This window comes from Lottia gigantea (assembly GCF_000327385.1).
Source record: "Lottia gigantea unplaced genomic scaffold LOTGIsca_61, whole genome shotgun sequence".
Lineage (NCBI taxonomy): Eukaryota > Metazoa > Mollusca > Gastropoda > Lottiidae > Lottia > Lottia gigantea.
The window spans coordinates 1103138-1123123 of NW_008710086.1; the positions used below are offsets into that span (position 1 = coordinate 1103138).

Here is a 19986-nt window from a genome sequence, read left to right on the forward strand (position 1 = left end):
GGAAGTAGGCTGAAAATAGGTCAGTTGTCTGAAGATCACAACTTGTTCAACTTCAGTAGGGAAGTAGGTTGAAAATAGGTCAGTTGTCTGAAGATCGCACAGCGAGAAACTCTTAGTACAACATATTTCAAGTTCTGTTTTAATATTTCTAATCTAATAGGGATATAGTCATCTAAAAATATAACTATAGAATACAGAATACTGGAATTGAGCACAATTTAACAACCATATCCCTTTAAATCTTCAAACTGATTCATATTTATTACCAGAACAATTGTTATGTTAAAATAAATTTACTCAAATCCAACTTTTCAAAATATTATAAAATTCTTTCATCCCTAAATCACAACCAAACAACCTTTTTCTTTCAAAATTCTACAAGCACACTCAAAAATTCTAGACCAAGTATATTTTTATTTCAATTACAGCTGGTCACAGTAGAACCTTTTTTGAGTAGTATTAATACTCTAGTTCGTGAAAGTTTCGTACAGGAACAATAATGCTTCAGAAAAATATTCAAGTATACTAGATCTGGCCAGTTGTCATTTTCTATTCAGAGAACTATATACTCTATAATCATGACAACTGATTTCTTGGTACATCAAATTTCTACGCCATATCTTTTAAAATCCCAGGTTGATTTCATTAGTGGAAATTTTAAAACTTTTCCTTCTTCAACATCTGTTAAAATATCCACCATACAGCACCCATTAGTGTTCATGACAGCAGTTTGAGATGATTAAAAGCCTTCCAAATGAGATTTTCCATAACAATAACATTCTAATAATTTCTAATTTTGATTATTTTTTCTTTTTCTCCTTGCCATATACACTGTCAAATCCGAGTCCAATAAAAACTAACACTGTTCCAATCCATTGTTTCCCACCCATGGGATTTTGGAATATTAAAACTGAGGTTAAAATGGTAAAGAATTTTCTGGTCGTGGTAACAATAGAACACGTTAAAGGTCCGAACGTCGTCACAGTGGTAAATATAAATATCTGAAATATAATAAGATTTTTATAATTTATTTTAACAGTTATTTGAATACCTGCTAGGAAAAGTATAACCTTAATTTTGCTATGTACCTTTTAATAAATAAACCCCACTTTACAAGGATACCAACATGGGTTCTGGAGGATCCTGTCTACCAGCTGGTACTTGGCCAAATCTTGATATTGATTTTACAAGGGTAACTTCGGCAGAAACTCTTGACATTGATTTTCCTGGATTAACCATACCCATTCATAGTTGGCTGGACTGGAATAATGACTTATTCAGGGTAATAAACTTCCACACACCGTAGGAGATTAGCACTCACAACCACCCATTTTAATAGCATCTGATTAACAAGAGTTCATCACAATCTGTCGACAAGCATTTCAGATACACAAACCTCATCAGGACATTTAGTTTTGGAAGTGGGAGTTAACATTTAATCATCAACCTCTAACCTAACGGAAAGATTTTTGCTAAATAAAATAAAATGGATACCAACCTGTCCAAGAGCACTGGCTAAACTAAATGATAACAAATTAAACCAGACGACTGGAAATCGAGTGGAAAAACTTAAAAATAACAATCCTTCACCGGTTACTATTAATCCTGAAATAGAGAGATGTCGTATAAAATTAATGACGATTGAAAGTAGATCCTTTTATCATTCTAGGACTATAAATAAGTTTTATCATGTGACAACAAATAACTCAGTAAAGAATTATTGGACCATAAGGATATATTGAAGGACAATCATTGGTTACAATCCAATTTTCTTATTAATGAAACAGAAATCTTAATTTTTAAACCTAATTACACTTATGCATTGGTGCATTTCCATGCAGTGTTAAATTTTGTCTTCTCTTTTTCAATTTTCAACTGTAAAGGGATCTTTATGCTTCAGGGCCTCAGTTAAATGTCCCATCCTAACTCCTTGATGCTTTTTCTCAGTTAGCCCCTCTGACTGTCATTACTGGCGCCAAAACTAGTTTGAAAAATCTGAGAGTATAATCTAAGTGATTTTTACCCTGCCTTTTAACTTTCAATTTGGGTCTAGGGTACGACAAATATTAACAGCCCCTAAAATAACGAGAATAAAATCAGTGTAACTTACCTATAAATAACCATAGAATAGAAAATAAATTAACAAAAAACATCATACTGTAGCCTTGAGTAGAATATTCAGATCTCATCTTATCTTGACTAGCTCCTGTTAGTCCATCTAGAGTTAGAGAAACTAGCTGGAAATATAAAATATATATACTCTATAATTATGATTATAACACACACCTTATTTTATTCTCAATTCTATTCTTAACCCTTTCAACCCTAGAGGTCTGTTTACCGGCCACACACTAACGCAATATAGGTCCGAGCAGGGGGTATACCGGGCGTTACTAAGTGACGTTATACAACGTTAACATCATACCCTTTTACTGATATTACTTGAAGTTCAGGGTATATGACGTTTTATTTCATTTACAATCAGTGTTCAAAGGGTTAAATTTATTTCTGTAAATTATGAAATGCTGCAGGATGATCTTACATTAGAAATTAGAAAGAGAGGGGATTGGACGATGAAATGATCCTTAGCTTCACATCTGTAACTACAAAATAATATATACTGTATGTATAATTATGAAATTTAACGCCCACATAATGTTAATTTCCTTATGTATATCAAGAAAAGCCTCTTTCTTTAGATAATGTAATACTGCAAGATTCAATCGTGTTATAAAACACATGTAAATAATACAGATCCAAAGAAAATCATGACTTACCAATAAAAATTCACCGATTCCAATTTCATGTTTATCAGATTTAGCCGCCTTATCATCTTTATACATAAATAACGCTACACCAAGTACAATCATCAATACAAATAAATATTTTACTAGTGGGTAACGTTTTCTAGCTATTAATACACCTAATATCATTACAGGTATAGGTTTTATAGTTTTACCTAGAACCTACAATATATATATACAGTAAATTATTAAATATGTGGATTTCAAATTGACAAACCCTTAAGACCAAATAACCAATACTAGGTAGCTACTATGAAAGCAGGGATGACAGTCAGTTAGTATGATATCTTTGCGTGATGTCATTTTCTTGCTGATGTCAAACAAATGGTGTTCTAATCTCGGTCAGCTTATGAAATGGGTACAGATAATTCTGGAAAGATCAATGCCAAGAGGTTTGGTCAAGGACCAGCTGGTCGAAAGGATCCTTAAGAATCTAAGTTGCTATCCTTGTCAAATCATTGCCCAAAGGTTCAACCAAGAACCAGCAGGGTTCAATGGATCCACGTGAATCTAAGTTGTTATCTTTCTCACCTGAGTAGGATAAGAGACGTGTTGTAAAGCGTGGTTACTGGCTAACATAGCACCTAGATACGTCAACGAACACGCTATATAATATTTAGTTGGCGTGGCGTCCACTTTTTTCTGCATATACTTTGTTCCTAAAAATACAATGAGATCACATCAGTTATCAACCATGTTGGTGCTTTTCATATTTCACGTTCACATTTCATCATAGACCAGATTGGGTCAGCTACATTTAAACAAGGAAGTGTCCAGGGGCATGTTCCTGAATTACTATGGATGTGGTTAGGAACTCAGGGACTTTGTAAACTAGGAATTTTAGGTTGTAACATTGTGCTTAAGTAATGTACCGAAAGCACAGGCACAGGCATGAAAGTCTAACCTCTAGTGAGAGAGTATTGTTTGTGGAGTTATTTAAATAAGAGGATACATGAAACTACAATGGATTAACTTTTATAAATGAGGGGTCTTATAAAGTAAGTCAAGGCTATACACCGATTTTTATCATTAGTCACATTGAATGCGTTTTAAGAGTCATGCTTTTTACTTGTCATGTGCGTCTGATGTATTCAGCACGGTAAACTAGGAGACTGTGGTTTGATCAGGACAAAGATTGAGATAAAAACCTCCGGATTTTTCAACCTAGTTTCTCCAATGTCAATGATTCAAAAGTGCTGGACCAATGAAAATATGTCTAATAGTTTGGATCAGACAATCAATTGAAACTTGGGATAAATAGGGACGATGTCATGAAGTGTACAATGAGCAAAACTGCCTGACAATAAGATATAATAAGAATAAACTAACCTAAATATGCTGCAAGTACATTAACAATACACTGCACAAAAACCAACGATAACGTATAAACAAACTTCTCTCTTTCTTCTCCTTCTCCATACTTTCCTTTCGTTCTGAAAAATAAATTGTAATTTGTCTATTAACGACAAGCAAGGTTGTACTTCTTTCAATTTGTAATTGAAAATAGACTTTGTCCCGAGCAGGCGCAAGCTAAACAGAACAGCTCATAAATATCCTGGGGCCCCAATGCCCAACTGATTATCTCTTGTCATCAACCTAAAGTTAAATTTCTTATTAGGCATGGTTTTCAGTGATTTTGAAATCAAAAAATTTGACCAAAATATTCATCCATCTTTTTTTATTAGAATCAGATATTTAGGGTCCCTTGACATATTTGGGCCCCCTGGATGTAAGGGTTATCACTTTTTATTGGGGCGAACAATTGAATGGAAAATAAACATAATGTCAAAATCATGAAATAATTTCAACATAAATAATAAATGCAATTCAATTTAACGTTTATAAACCAAACCACGCTTGACTTTTTTAATTCAATATACTATTTAGAAGTTTAATAATGAATATTTAGATAGTAAATATAATAAGGCAGTACACCATGTAATTATAATCTAATAAGATTTGTTTCCACATGATTTCTGGCCATCAAAATCACACTGCTCTTTCAACGTTTAATGTACATTAACTATGTAGTTATCATGGAATATTTCAGAATGATTTAAAGGGACAGGTAGGCCATTTTTTTGACCAATCATACTTTAGTCTCAGAAACGGGAATTCTTTAGCTAAGCCTAACAGTAATAGTGTCACCGTCGAAATTTGAGCCTTCAAATCCATGTGTGTCCAGAATTAGCTGCCTTTGAATGTTAAAATGACGACTCGTCAATTTAAGATATTACTATGTGATATATAGAAAAGACATATATAGAAATAGTGAGTAAAATTCCTAGTTTGAAGTATTTTTAAAGGATTTATTGAATTTTCGTACATTTCTAATACCTCTAAAGACTATTTACATATATTGAAGACTAAATTCAATCCTCAAAAATGCACACCTGTAAAAGTGTAAAAATAAAAGTATAATCCATGCCATTTAAAAACCAAGTAAAACTCAGTAATAAAATATGGAGAATTGAATGTATAACACACCAAAATAGTTTCAAAGTAAAATAGCAAGTTTAGGTTCTGCTATCAAAATAAAACTGTAGCCATTAATACTGATGTACAATATTCATATTTAATACTGGAAATGTTTTAATATAAATCATATAATCAATATTTCTATAGTTAAGTGGCAAATCAAATAAAATAGTTTGATAATTGATGGGAAACTATACACATTGTCATTATTTAGTCACACAATTTAACCAGGGATGATTAACCTACATTTACCAGTCATGTCTGACTTAAGCTCAAGACTGATGATTTGACTGTATTTACCAGTCATGTCTGACTTAAGCTCAAGACTGATGATTTGACTGTATTTACCAGTCATATCGGACTAAATCTCTAGACTGTTGATTTGACCGTATTTACCAGTGATGTCAGACTAGAGCTCTAGACAGTTGATTTGACTGTATTTACCAGTGATGTCAGACTAGAGCTCTAGACTGTTGATATGGCTGTATTTACCAGTGATGTCTGACTAGAGCTCTAGACTGTTGATTTGACTGTCACTGTATTTAAAAATCATGCAGCCATGCCCAACTTAAAATCTTAGTATACACATTGATTGATTTCATAACAACTCAATTTCAGTTTATAAATCAAACTGTATAACTTATATCTTTGACTTTTTATTCACTTACACTTCTAAATTTGACTAAAATTGACGTTGATGAAGTGTAGTACCGTATGGTTAAAATTATGAAATATTGGGAGGAAGTTACAAAAGAAACATACTGACAGATAATCAATCTCTTTTATAAACAGTTGTAAAAGTAAAAACAGAAACATTAGCTTATACAACCACTAAACCATTGCCCTACAGCCATATTATAATCTAATAACTGGTTTAACCTTATAAACAGTGATTGTTGTTCCACAAAGATATTAGAATATTATAACAGAACCTGAAACATGTTGTTACTCAGAGATACACGCTGTGTGATCTTCAGACAACTAAAACAGAACCTGAAACATGTTGTTACTCAGAGTAACTCACACTGACCCTAACCCATATCTAACCCTACGTTTTAAACTTTGTAAACAGTAATAGATTGTAGACAAGATGCCCTGTATAGTACATCATCTCACAACTGATCATTTCATCTTAATGATTTTTTAATCTTATTGGCCAGGATTTAATTGTTGTTTCATTTCCAATCTAAAGACAGAAATTCTTATTTTTATGAATTAACATCCAATAGAATGAGTCTTACATGAAAGAGAGTGTTGAAACCCAATATTCTGTTTAGTCTAATTTTTCAACCGGGTTTCTCCCTATCAGTGATGCAAGTTAGAGGGGCTGACATGAAAAAAGCATCTATTCCTTCAGATGTGATCAAAATGTGTGGCCATGTGTGCTATACGACAGGCTGTACACATTTAAAAGATCCCGCGACAGTTGGATACTGCATGGTGTTACCTATCTTCATTAGGCTAAACAGGCACAGAAAAAAAGGATGTAAAACTCCATTTCATTTCATGTATACAACAGCTTTGATAGAAACATAAACTAAATGATGTGAAACAAACACTAATTGTTCAATTACCTTCAATTATAAAACTGGCCACAGGTGGCAAATCTCATATTTATTTAAACTGTTCCTTTGTTTATTGGTCATTATCAAAATATATTTGATAGTTATTATTAACTAGAGTTAATGGGGCATTCTACAACATAACATTTCCCTTACATTGATTTGCTGTTGGTCCAAATACAGGAGATTTTAGTCACAGATTCATTTAGATTAAAGGAATTGTAAAGAAGTTTTCTAAACTTTTTATGTATATCTGGGACTCTGATAGCATCAATTTCTTGCAATTCCACTAAAACTAACATGTTTTATGACTTCACGAGAGGGGAACTGCATAGATATCAATAGTAGCTTCAAGAAGCTATCAGTGTCCCGGATGCGCATACAAAATTTAGAAAACCTCTTTACTATCCCTTTAAGTTCAGTTTCAGGAGAAATTGTAATTTGGTTTATGAATGGTTTACAAACAAATACAAACGTCTTAAACATGTCCTAAATTATATAAATTTCTGCTAACATAGTAAAATCATTTAAAAAAAATCTGATTCTTCAGTTATAATCCTGTAGATAACAATATTCAAATAATAACAATCTTAATGTTTCAAATATTTCAATTAAATTGGGGACAAACTACATTTTAAAGACTAGAGATATATATATACATTTTACTTCTTCAACTAACTTTAACAGTATTTTCATTGTGAAAAGTTTGAAGTTAATGGACTGCACAATACAAGATTTGAGTCTGTTTTAAAAGAAACTGGGTGTGTCTGTTTAGAAATTAAACTGATTATAAGGGTTCTATTTTTGGAGAGGTGAGAATTGGGGCAAATTTTAATCAAGATGAGGCCACTAGCTTGAGCACAATTTAGTTTTTCTTCAATGAAAGGAAGGACTTTCATTGGAATTTTGTCAGAACTGTGCAAATAAAGTCTCAGTGTGTCTCTGAAACACATATAAATGCTAAACCTACAAAAGCTAGAATGGTATGTATTGAAGATTTAAGTGTCCCTGATAAGATATTAAAAAGCTAGGAACTCTTTGTTGAAATCCTTTGGGAGTAAAATCAGAAATGTGCAAATACAGTCTCAGAGTGTCTCTGAAACACATAAAGACTAAACCTACAAAAGCTAGAACGGTGTGTAAGAGTATACAAGATTTCAGTGTCCCTGATATATATCAAAAACCTCTATTGAAATCCTCTAACATAAGAGTAATAATAAATCATGATAACATTCAGTCAGGTGTAAAATGAAATACAAATTGAAACAGATTGCAGTAATAGGATATTAAATTTTGATGTAAAAAGATGACATGGTATACAGGTATATTCGCTTTCAGTAAGTAACTTTATAATGTTCTATTTTTAAGCCGATATCCACTTGAAAATAATCAGAAAAATATTTTGTTTAACAACAAAAGTTAGCTCTTTCAGAGAGTATTAAACAGATGCATGCTCCCTGGGCCTGAAGCCAATAAAATCTGATTTACAAAACTTAAGAAGTACCAGTACCGGTATGGTAAGTTGTATTAGACCTATTTAGCGTCATGTAACTCAGGAGCTCGAAATGTTGATGGTTCTCAATTGTCATTCATATCAAACTTAACCTGTCCTCACCAAGATGCTATGAATATTCTAATTCTCCAACACAAAATAAAACAACTCTTAAACTTTTACTATGAATAATGATGAAATAACACAAATAATCACAGATCACAGGCATTAATCTCAGATAAAATTATGTAGACCAGTAGATGACTGGCTGTCCAATTTTTTTTTTTAATACTGAATATTATTACTATGGGTATTAAAGATCAGCTTCAAAATAGCAAGCACTTTCTTTGCACTATCATCGGATTCTTTTGTGATTTGGTGAATTACTTTTTACATGTTATTGATATATCATAGATAAATTGCAGACCATTGTTTACTACCAGTCCAATGCCAGTGTAAACATAACACCAATATGCCACAACTGTCACAGAAACAACAACGTTCATCACTTAAAAATAACACCGGGTACTTACATTTTTTCTTGTAAAATGCCATAATAAAAATAACAAACAAAAATTCCAATGGCACAGACAATCAACTTCTTATTGACACCCATCATCTTGTCGCCCGCTTTAATGTCGTTCTGTGCGCCTCGTGTTTCCAGTTCTACAACGGTCGCGTTCTTATCGACGACGGCTGACATAGATTATTTCCGTCGAAGACGTACCAGATGTTGATTTGCCGAGGATCATTCGATAACTACGACGTGTCACCATTTCCAAGTTCGTCTTTATCGCCGGAAGTTTACCTGTCACAATTTCTAGCAATTTCATTGGTTGAAATAATGAATTTAAGAAATCCTCACAAGGTGGCGTAACACCTTTCTGGGAAAATCTTCTGACGTAGAAAAGAAATTCCCGTTTACTGACTTAGGAGGTTATTCGTGAGGTCACTGATGGAATCCCCATAGGTGGCGCGGTTTGTCGAGGGATACCCCTAAGAGATCTTGGCAAAATGGTATAAGGTTTTATAAGAGATACTCTCTTATAGAAGCACTGGCCTAGGTCACACAGATCTTTGACAATATAATGAATATGGCTAGAAATTCTTTGCAACAAGCTAAAAAACTCTTACGGAAGGAAATGAAGGCGAAGCTGTCAGAAATGACAGAAGCAGCCAAAGTAACAGAATCTGGCCATGTTGTAGCTGATGCTCTTTCACACGAATTTTACGTTCAGAGTCAGAGAGTTTCCATCTTTTTAAGTATGGCAGACGAAATCCACACAGGAGCAATAGTGAAGGACCTGTTGTATCAGCAGAAAATGTGTTTCATTCCGTATTACCATGGCCCAGAAATGGCTATGTTGGAATTGAAGTCCATGGAAGATTTGAAAAACTTACCAGAAACAAAATGGAAAATAAAACAACCTGCAAGTAAAGAAGGTAGACTGGATGCCCTGAAATCAGGAGGGTTGGATTTAGTTTTCGTCCCTGGATTAGCTTTTACGAAGTCTGGTGCACGACTTGGACGTGGCAAAGGATACTATGACAAATTTCTCAAAGAATGTGAGAAAATGGGACAGAAACCAAAAACTTTAGGATTAGCTTTTCAGGCACAGATGTGTGAAGAAGTACCAACATCTGAAGACGATGTGTTCTTAGATGAAGTTATTCACATGTAATTTTTGTTTTATGTTCTGAAGTTTCTTGTTTGACCAGCTTTGAGAAGGTTGACCTTGTTGAGTTTGAAGAATTTTATAGTTTTGTTTCTGTTAATGTGCTAAATGTTCGTTTTGTTAATTTTGAATATAATCCCAATTGTCTCTCCGTGTGATGGAGACCTTACTCTATAATCCAGTTTTAACTAATGATGATTGATGATGTAAACATAAATATTTCCAGGACAGCAACAAGAGCCCCTTATTTTTTAACTGTCAAGGGATCTTTCTCATGCACAAGTTGCAGTGCACAGGGCCATTGGTTCATTGACAGTTACTCTCCATGGCACGTGTCATATTAAGGATAGACTCTTCAGTTGTTTTAAGGATATTGACCTCTCAATCACTATAGTCACTCTCAGACTAATTCTTCTGCATGGCACAGTCCAACAATCTAGTTTTTATTTTGATGAATCTGGCTTTGTTCTCTCAACCATTTAGTTTAATACATTTTTTATATTTGAAGCAATACTGATACAACTTTTTGTATTTTTGTATAAGTATATTAATTTGTACTGCTGTATAATATGTATTCCTTGAGAAAGGCTGATCAGTGCATTTCCTTTATCCTTTTACTTGTTAATCAAAAAATAAAACAAAAAAGTTTTATAAATAATTTTTATTCTTTTATTTTTAAATTTGATTTCACATACATACAACAGAATGACTTCAGTCTGGTCTTAAACATACAAATAAATTTCTGATAGCCTTGAGTGGGTAAGGGCTGGGGAGTAGGGCACTGTTAGGGTCTTAGGGTGGGTGATATACCGGTATCACATGTCACCAGGGTGGTTCAATACCTTGTAAGAAGAATACTACAAATCTGTATTTCTCAAGGTCACAAAGCCGTGTTCAGCCTTTAAAATTTGCCGATATTAATGTCATTTTTCCCAATTTATTTCAACACAATTCTTGATACTAAGTAGCTCAAGTTTTCAGTTTCCCATCTTTGTTTCGGTCCCTATTCCCTGCACCAAGCCCTTAATTTCATCCTTTAATATCTTACAGTGTATTGGTGGGAAACTGACTGAGAAAGGCATTTTAAGTCTTTCCTTAAAAATATTTTGAATAGATGAAATGCAAGACTAGCGTGTAGATCAACCTTGAAATGGTTTGAAATGCTGTATCAAATATATTGGCCAATGAAAAAGTAGTAACGATTTAATATTGACCAATCAAAATAGGGTTTTCTAGGCTATTAACATAAAATTTTCACAGAAAAAGTTTAAGTTACAATGAACAAGGAAAAAAAAAAATGAAATGATCGTGGAAATTTTTAGCAAAATTATCTTTTCAATTAAAGCTATTTTTTTTTTTTCGTTTTTGCCGTCACCCATACATTCTATCAAAAGCATTGGAAAATCAAGCTTCATTTCTGCTGAAATAGTAGAGTATCCTCCCCTGACTAAGAAATAAATAAAATTTACAACTATATCTAATCTATCATTAACACGAATCACAAATGACCCTGTGTTCAAAAAGTTTCGAAGCCTTATTACAGTTCTGTCTACTGAAAGAGTCACTTTGTAATGTAAAGTGACTCAAGGCGCGACAAACATTTTGTGAATATTGTTTTGAAAAACAGACATCGGAACGCAGGGCAATTATGCACATGTACACCTTTGAACAAATCTTAAGGGGAGTAACTCCATTTAATGACGCCATATAATCTATAATGTACAGTTGCATGTCATGAGCAAAATGTTTTGAAAAAATGCAGTTTCATTATATACAATTTAACTCTTTTTTTTTTTGCAGTTTTTACTTTCACTTTCTGCATTCTTGCAACGTAAGTTCGTTGTCACATGACTTAAATCATCCGATCAAAAACAAACACTAACAATAATGGTTTAAACTACACTGAATGAAGGTTTTGAATCTTAATTAAATTTATACGATCTAGTTATATTTATGTCAACAATAAACGCGTCAAAAGTTTTTTGAGAAATATGTTCAGTGTAGGCAACCAATCAAAACAATTCTGAGTCTTAATGAATATGCATTCCTAAACAAATTGTATAAATGACTGGCGAAAGATTGATGAAATATGATGTTGGACGAGGTAAGTTCAGTAAAACTAAAATAATAACATTCCCATGCCACCCATTTCACCCTGTTCTTTAACGAAAATTTCAAAATATTGATAAATATTGGTTACAGCTAATAAAATACCAGTTCCACTACCGATAGCACCTGTAATATAGAAAATAATATTGTAATGGAGCAAACAAAATGGTAAAAAGACAAAAACATTTAAAGGTAATCTTAGTAATTCAAATGGAGTTAAATGTTTGATTTTTACACCAACTTTTTTGGCTAATAATTATATGCAACACCATGCAGTGTGTAGAGGACTATATGCCATGACTTTTCAATCTTAAGGTGCACACAGAGCCTCAGTTTATTGTCCATGTGAAAGTCCCTCCTCTGTTCCAGACCTTCCAACCTCCATCACTGACAGAGCAAAATAGGCCGAACAATTGGAAGACACTCTCCAACATTCCAGAAGTGAATCTTGATTCAAAATGTTAATCAGCCAACAAGCTAGTACAAGAAATAGAGTTCACCCTTACCCATAAAGTCAGCCATGACAGAGAGAGCTCCGATACAGAGACCACCGAAAGCTGCAGCAGTTGGAATATAACGGTTTAATTCTTTAATCATAGAACGATCACGATGTCCTCTCATTACCATCTGCTGTTCTTTAAGTTGTTTAGCAACCTATAATAAAAACATAGTACATTAGGACAAAAAACAACATGGGATATTACATCTTTAACAGAAATTTTGACAGGACCACAGCATAAGTATATTCTATTTGGATTTGAAACTGTTAAGGAATCTTTAATGAAGCGAATGGAGACTTTATTTTTGGAATTTGGGACAGGCAAATTACAGTTTAATCAAGTCACATTTCAATCTTAACACTTCTATTACATATCTAAATAGTTTGTTAAGTTTAGGTTCTGGGACTCAAAGAAAACACAGAAAAAAAAACATTTCGCAAACAACAATACTGGAACAGGAAATCTGCCGAAATTTACGAATATACTGACTCTCTCTATTCTACACATGCTCCTCCAGCTTTTGTTGTTGAATAAAATAAATACTTACATCTTTAGCACTGGAACCCGATACATCAATCCAGGTCTTGGAGAAGAAAGCACATGATCCTAACATAAAGGCAATGTATAGAACAGCATGTATAGGATCTTCTGCTACATGGGAGAGTGTTTCTGGTGGAGACATATAGTAACACAACCCACTGACAGGGTAAGATCGGGCAGGTCCTCCACCCCCAACGTCCTGTAATAATAAAATTAAAATTTATTTTAAAATTTCTCAATAAAATTAATAATTATCTCTTTGAATCAAGGACAATTAAACTCCTCTTATACTGCTGACATGCGTTTCAGATACACTGTCCTCATCAGGGAAATGAACAGTATTTTAAAGCTATAGTTTAACTCATGGCGTCAACATGTGCTTTGGATCTAAAATCTACATTAAGACAGTGTGTTTAGAAACTTTCTAATAGTAAGCTAACTCTCTGAATAGGCTTATTTATCAATATAAACTACTTATTACCCTCATACAAATAATACTAGATATGCCGAACACAAACTTCTTTCTCAACTATACACATCAATAGTCAATAAATATCAAGGAAACAACGTAAAAAATTTAACGTTATACTTACAGCCCAGACACCGAGTAAATTGACGAAGAAATTTCCACCAAACTTCGTGGCTAACATCTGAGATATGACGTATAAATTAGACACCAAAGCAGACTGAAGGATGATGGGAATATTAGAGGTGTAGAATAATTTGATTGGATACGATGTGAATTGACCTCGATAACGTGCAGACTTGATTGGTAGATCCACTCGGAATCCCTGAAATACAACAAAATTCAATTAGTATGCCAATATATACAAACAAAACTTGGAACCAAAAACTTGGAATTAGAGTCTTATAAGCATGAGTCCCTTCTTTCAAGAATAAGGCCTCTTTTTTTAAATGAATTTATAAATATTACACTGAGAAATACCATACCAAAGTGAAAATACATGGCAAGATTTTAAATTAAACACAACCCAAGCTTGCGAATAAAAACTAGAACACGATAACTTACCTGGAAGTAAATGACTATACCAAACACGAAAATAGTGGCAGTTAAATTCATCAAATTGGGTAAATTCTGTCTGTAGAAAGCTTCACGTAAACCTCGTACTTTATCTGATCTGGTGGCCAGAAGATGGAAGAGAGCAATAATAGCTCCTTCAAACTCAGTTCCTATAAAACAGAATGATCAAAAATGAATAAATTTTATGAAGTTTTATGTCCTTCTTTTCTGCAACTGATTAGGCTATTGAAGGACAACACCATGCAGTGTGCTGTAATGGAAAATTTACCAGGATAACTGCATAATCTTATTCAAAGATTCTTAAATTCTATAGATCTATAAGAATACTGTAGGCCTAAGTTTCTATGCATAAATTGACTTCTTCAACTTCAATTGCCATGATTTAGATTATCAGTATTAGGTTCAGCATTTACGACTATTGAAAAGTTGTATTCAGTTAAAATTCGCAAAGAAAGGAAAGTATTTCAAAATCATTAGTTTAACTTACCTCTACCAGTGTTGACAGTGGCAGGACTGAAAGCTTTCCATACAATAGTCTCACAGATATTGGTGGTAATAAACAATGAAATACCAGAACCTAAACCATAACCTTTCTGTAACAATTCGTCTAATAACAACACTATTAAACCTGCTACAAATAACTGAAAATAGAAAACACATTCCATTGTAACTTTAATTGGCACGGGTCACTTTAAATTTACTTAATTTCCTGTAAACCATATTGGTATTAAATTTGGTCCTCTCTGTCACTCCTTATTGTTATACAGTAGTATGGTCCTAATGCCCTTTGTGACTTTTTATTTCAAATCTATGTTAAAAGTTAGGTTTGAATAAAGCACTAGATGACTGGAAATACCATGTTTCAATTTCAAATCTTATCAGTTTTCAGTTTTAAGTTTCATGTATTGAGCTTCATGGTCTATTACTTTCGATTCCAATCTTCAATAAATCGATTAATAAGATAAATAAGTAGTACCAACCTGAATAATAATAAGTAAGCAAACACCGGCTCCGATATCAGCTGGATCACCATACATACCGGTCATAACATAAACTATAGCTTGACCCACAGTGATAACCATACCAAATACTGAAATTTACAAATAACAGGGTTTTTACATGGGTCTAAAATTCAAGTATCGACTTCAAATATTCAATTATTTAAATAGAAAAGATTGAAAGAAAACATCTTGACAACTTTTAAATGAAGAATCCAACCCCACAGCAAGACCACAATCTAACTCACTCGAGCCATTCCATTCCTAAGATCTACCTTCATTTCCATGCACCGAATAATTATCACTGACAAATCATCTTGTTATTTGATCAATTATAAAAGTATTACAAAAGTTATACTTACATTTTTGAGCACCATTAAAAAGAGCTCTGTCTTTTGGTGTGTCACCTACTTCAATAATCTTAGCACCAGCTAACAGTTGCATAATTAAACCAGAGGTAACGATAGGTGAAATACCCAACTCCATTAAGGTACCTGAAACACAAATACATTCACATTAGTGGGCCATATTTCATACAAATTTAGTATAATATCATTTTATCAGTCTCTTGCATAATGCTTTCATCACAAGCCGTAAGTTGTTGGCCTAGACCAATACTCTAATGAGATCATTAGTGGGCCATATTTCATACAAATTTAGTATATCATTTTATCAGTCTTTAGTTGTTGACCTAGGCTAGCACTCTCATGAGAACATTAAGTCCTAAATCACAGTCAAATAGGCTAAACTTTAAACATGAACATTCAAAGTACAGAGCATAAACAATTCTTGCACAATAATTATTAAACCACAGCCTACCTCTGTTACTGGCCAGAATAACACGAATCCAGTAGAAAGGATCCGCTGAATCTGAGGACATGATACCAAATAATGGAATCTGGAAAAAAAATAAACATGAGAATAGATATAAATGGAGATTTTGAAAGTTTTTAGTTAAAAATTTTTATATCCTTCTCTGTACATCAGATTTGTTGGATTACAATCAAAATGGACAAAATCACAACAAAGTTTAGAGAAGAGGGAATTTTGTCAAAAAATTTAAACACTTTTAATACAATATGAAAATAACAAAAACAAAAAAATAAAGATTACTGTACCTGACAACAAACTAAAAAGATAAATAATGTGATAGCTGTCCATAATATCTTCTCTCGAAACTGGATCTAAAAATACAAATTACTCCAACTTCAAACTACAGATTAGGTAATAGGGGTTGGAAGACAAAAGGACTGGTCATGGCATCAAAATTTTATACCTTAATGTGGACCCACAGCAGACAAAAATCTTACATGTAACCCATGGGGATATTCCACTGCCACAATGAAAGGAAATGAATGGAGTTTTACGTCCTAGCACCTTGTGGGCTTATGAAGACCGGCTGCCACGAAGATTCAATTAAAGATTTATTCAAGTTATCTCTTATATATGTAATTTTCATGAAATTCAGGTCAGCCATGCTTTCTATTTACAAAAGATCAATCAGTGTTTCCGGGATGAAATCAACTTGATTTACATCATGTTTTAAATGAAAACGTAAATTCAATGAAGGATGAAATTTGTTACCTTTCTGTCTGGTTTTGATACTTCAGGTAAAACCGCACAAAACGGTTTTACAAACTCCAAAAACTTTACTGAAAAATAAAGAAACTTTGTTACAAAATGTGATTAAGGGCACGATAAAGTTTGCTTAAAAAAATGCCACAAATCATGTCAAGCAATTCAAAATAAATCTGAAAATATCCTACAGATTCACAAACTGAATATACTTTAGTGAAGAGGTGAATTTTTAGAATGGACATGATAACATTTTGTGATGTAATACTGAGCTAATGTCTAGCTAGGTACGTACAGTGTCGGTCAATGTTCTAGTTGATTCTATTATAGAAAAATTCTATTTCTTCATTGCCTTACACCATGATTATTGAGGTTTCAATCTTAATAAAATTTGTGAATCCATGATCAAGATAGGTTCTAGATATGATTGAGTAACTAGGGGCCATTTAAAGTTCCAGAAAGAAAATGAATGATGAAATTTAATAGTTTTTGATAAAACATCTGGATAGTCAAAAAAAGAAACAGATTCAAAATTAATCCATTTTTCACCACTCAAATAATAAAGCTTGTTTTGGAATATGAGTTAAAGACCAATCTTAACTATAACATCAAATTCCAGTCTGCTTTAACAACTTTCTAAGTTTGGTTGGTTGCATAAAAGTTGGCAAAACGCAGACACCATCCCATATTGGATTAAAGTCCAGCAAAAACATTCGCTTTAAAGCAATCCTACCCAAATCTAAAGAAACAAAATCATTCTACTTACTCCCCATGATTAATTTTTGGCGTCTGCAATGTGGAAATTGTCAGATCGCCCAACTTCTAAAGAAATTTTGTTGTAAAAGGAAGCCGACAAGAATTTCTACGTAGCACCAACTTCGCCACGTCCTGTGTAAAGGGTTAATCACGTGACCAGCATTAACTAGCGTCGTTTTAAAAATCCTTTAAAACTGTTGAAATTCAAGGTCCCATGATGTGAATGGCTTCAGTTTTAGTCCTAAAATGACTTTAATTTTAATTAATTTGAGAAAAATTAAGGGTTTTTCATGGTTCGGTTGTTTCCGTATGTGACGTCACATGCCACGTAGCAGGGCGGATGTAAAAATAGATTGAGGCCACGCCTACTGGAAGCCACGCCTACTTGACATGTAAACAGAAGCACATTGCTGATTTGGCAAATCTTATTGAACTAAAGGATTAACCTAAATCATATCAAAAGATTAATGGCGATTTATTGTCCTTTTTTGGCTTTTCCCCAAAATATAAACCTTATCAAAATGGCGATTTTCTGTAGATTATTCTGCTCCATTTCTGTCAGTGTCTATAATTTTATGACAGTCTGAATTTATGAACAAGGAAGAAACTAAAAAAAAGACAATCCCCCAAAAATATGAATGTATATTGGACACATGGCTTTAAATACATGACCTAAAAGAGTGAATAATAACAAAAAAAACCTCTCTTTACTTATGACCTTGGCCAGTGCTTATATGAGATTTTATGAATGCCATTTCTTAATACCAAATTATTAGTTATGTTAATATTAGTTGATGTACGTTGCTAGTAAATAACTTGAACTTATTTGAATATTGATCAAATTTACAGTAAACTATAAGAGATAACTTGATATCAAATTGAAATATCCTACTTTTGTGGACTCTCTAAACCAAGACTCTTATATTGTGTAAGAAATCTATTAACTATGTGGATCCTCTTAAAGGAATTGGAAGTATATTTAGTTTCATTTAATCCCAAACATAGATACTTATTAAAATGTAGAAAAAGTATTAAAAATTTACTATCCATAAATAAAGTGTTGTGTGCCCCTATTATAACAGTTTGTATTGTAAGGGGTTTATTATCCCCCCTGGGTTACTATTGTCACCCCAATTACCCCAGGCCCCTACCGTCTACCTTTGACCTCTATTGTCTAGCCCCACCCTCAGGCTATGTTACCATTATAATTCATCATTTACCTTTCAACTCAAGTATTGAACCTGACTTACAAAACATACTGTGTTTTATTTAACTGTGTTCACTGGGCAATGACGTATTTAGAGATCATTTACAAAACTTAGTATTAAGACTACAGAAGTTCCAAAAATCTCCTTAGCAAAGCACTGGCCAAGGTCATAAATAAAGAGATCTGCAAGATATGAACTAGGGTAGGGTGCATATTAATATACTACATAAATACAACCAATGTGAACTCTCTGAAATTGAAATACCAATATTGTACATTATTTGGTATGTGGACCCTCTGAAAGCAATCCTCAATTTTCTAAACAAGGGGGTTACAATTCCAAATAGTTGCAATCTTAATCATGATCTTCATTTTAGGTTTATGTACGCATCTTTTTCAAAATGGTCTAGAACTCTCTACAGTTAACAATGAAATATGCACAGACGGACATAGGTGACGCAATCATCTTTCAGCAATCCACACTTCTATAGAAATAAACAATATAACAAAACAACCTAATTATACCTACATATAGATCCACCCTTCATCAAGAGAAAAATAAACAAACTTCAACAATTGATATTATTTTAAAACGATAAATTTTATTTTTGTTTGTTTGTTAACAATTCATAAAGGATGAGTTTTTACAGAAAATTAACAAATACAATAGACAATAACAAACATATACTAACAAATTATATATATCTCATTAAAATACACATACAAATATTATGTTTCATTTAGTTTCTGAGGGTTACTTTTAACTAGGTAACTTTCTGTCAATCTGATTAAAATACAGCTCCAGATATTTTATTTCATTTATTTTCTGAGGGTAACTTCACTCAATCTGATTAAAATAAAGCTCTAGATATTTTTGTTTCATTTATTTTCTGAGGGTAACTCTCAATCTGATCCAACTACAGCTCTGGATATTAAGTTATTTGTTGTGATTATATCTGTGTACAAAACAAAATTTGCAGAGTTCACAATATACATCTATATAAATATTTAGTTTCAGTAAAACTGGACATGTGCAAGATTTTCTGTGCATTTACAATTGATGACTGAAATTATTGTTAAAGATATGAATGAACTTACAGAGTGAATGATTGAAAACATCAAAATGAGCTGGTTGTTTTATTTATTAGTAGTAATGAACACAATATAGGTATAGCTTCAAGAACTCTGTTTTCTACCTCACAATAAAGTTTACTGCTTGTGTTTATGTTTTGAATAATACAACAGAA

At 32.9% G+C, this 19986-nt stretch overlaps 3 protein-coding genes across 3 annotated transcripts; 1 reads left to right on the forward strand and 2 right to left on the reverse strand.

Annotated features, from left to right (window-relative positions):
• Positions 1 to 800: 800 nt before the first annotated feature.
• Positions 801 to 8952, reverse strand: LOTGIDRAFT_128290 (hypothetical protein; the record flags this gene model as incomplete). Its single annotated transcript, XM_009064278.1, has 7 exons — positions 801 to 1001; positions 1499 to 1605; positions 2111 to 2237; positions 2778 to 2966; positions 3336 to 3463; positions 4134 to 4237; positions 8870 to 8952. 7 exons carry the CDS (start codon positions 8950 to 8952, stop codon positions 801 to 803), a joined length of 939 nt encoding a protein of 312 aa, XP_009062526.1.
• A 378-nt stretch (positions 8953 to 9330) lies between these two features.
• LOTGIDRAFT_194714 (hypothetical protein) lies at positions 9331 to 10224 on the forward strand. Its single transcript, XM_009064279.1, has one exon. It carries the CDS (start codon positions 9425 to 9427, stop codon positions 10016 to 10018), a length of 594 nt encoding a protein of 197 aa, XP_009062527.1. The 5' UTR covers positions 9331 to 9424; the 3' UTR covers positions 10019 to 10224.
• Positions 10225 to 10655: 431 nt separating this feature from the next.
• Positions 10656 to 17740, reverse strand: LOTGIDRAFT_194715 (hypothetical protein). Its single transcript, XM_009064280.1, has 12 exons — positions 17543 to 17740; positions 16786 to 16853; positions 16320 to 16385; positions 16021 to 16099; positions 15564 to 15695; positions 15184 to 15293; positions 14691 to 14844; positions 14192 to 14352; positions 13755 to 13952; positions 13169 to 13360; positions 12628 to 12775; positions 10656 to 12247 (listed from the first exon to the last, which is right to left on the reverse strand). Exons 1-12 carry the CDS (start codon positions 17547 to 17549, stop codon positions 12132 to 12134), a joined length of 1431 nt encoding a protein of 476 aa, XP_009062528.1. The 5' UTR covers positions 17550 to 17740; the 3' UTR covers positions 10656 to 12131.
• Positions 17741 to 19986: the final 2246 nt, after the last annotated feature.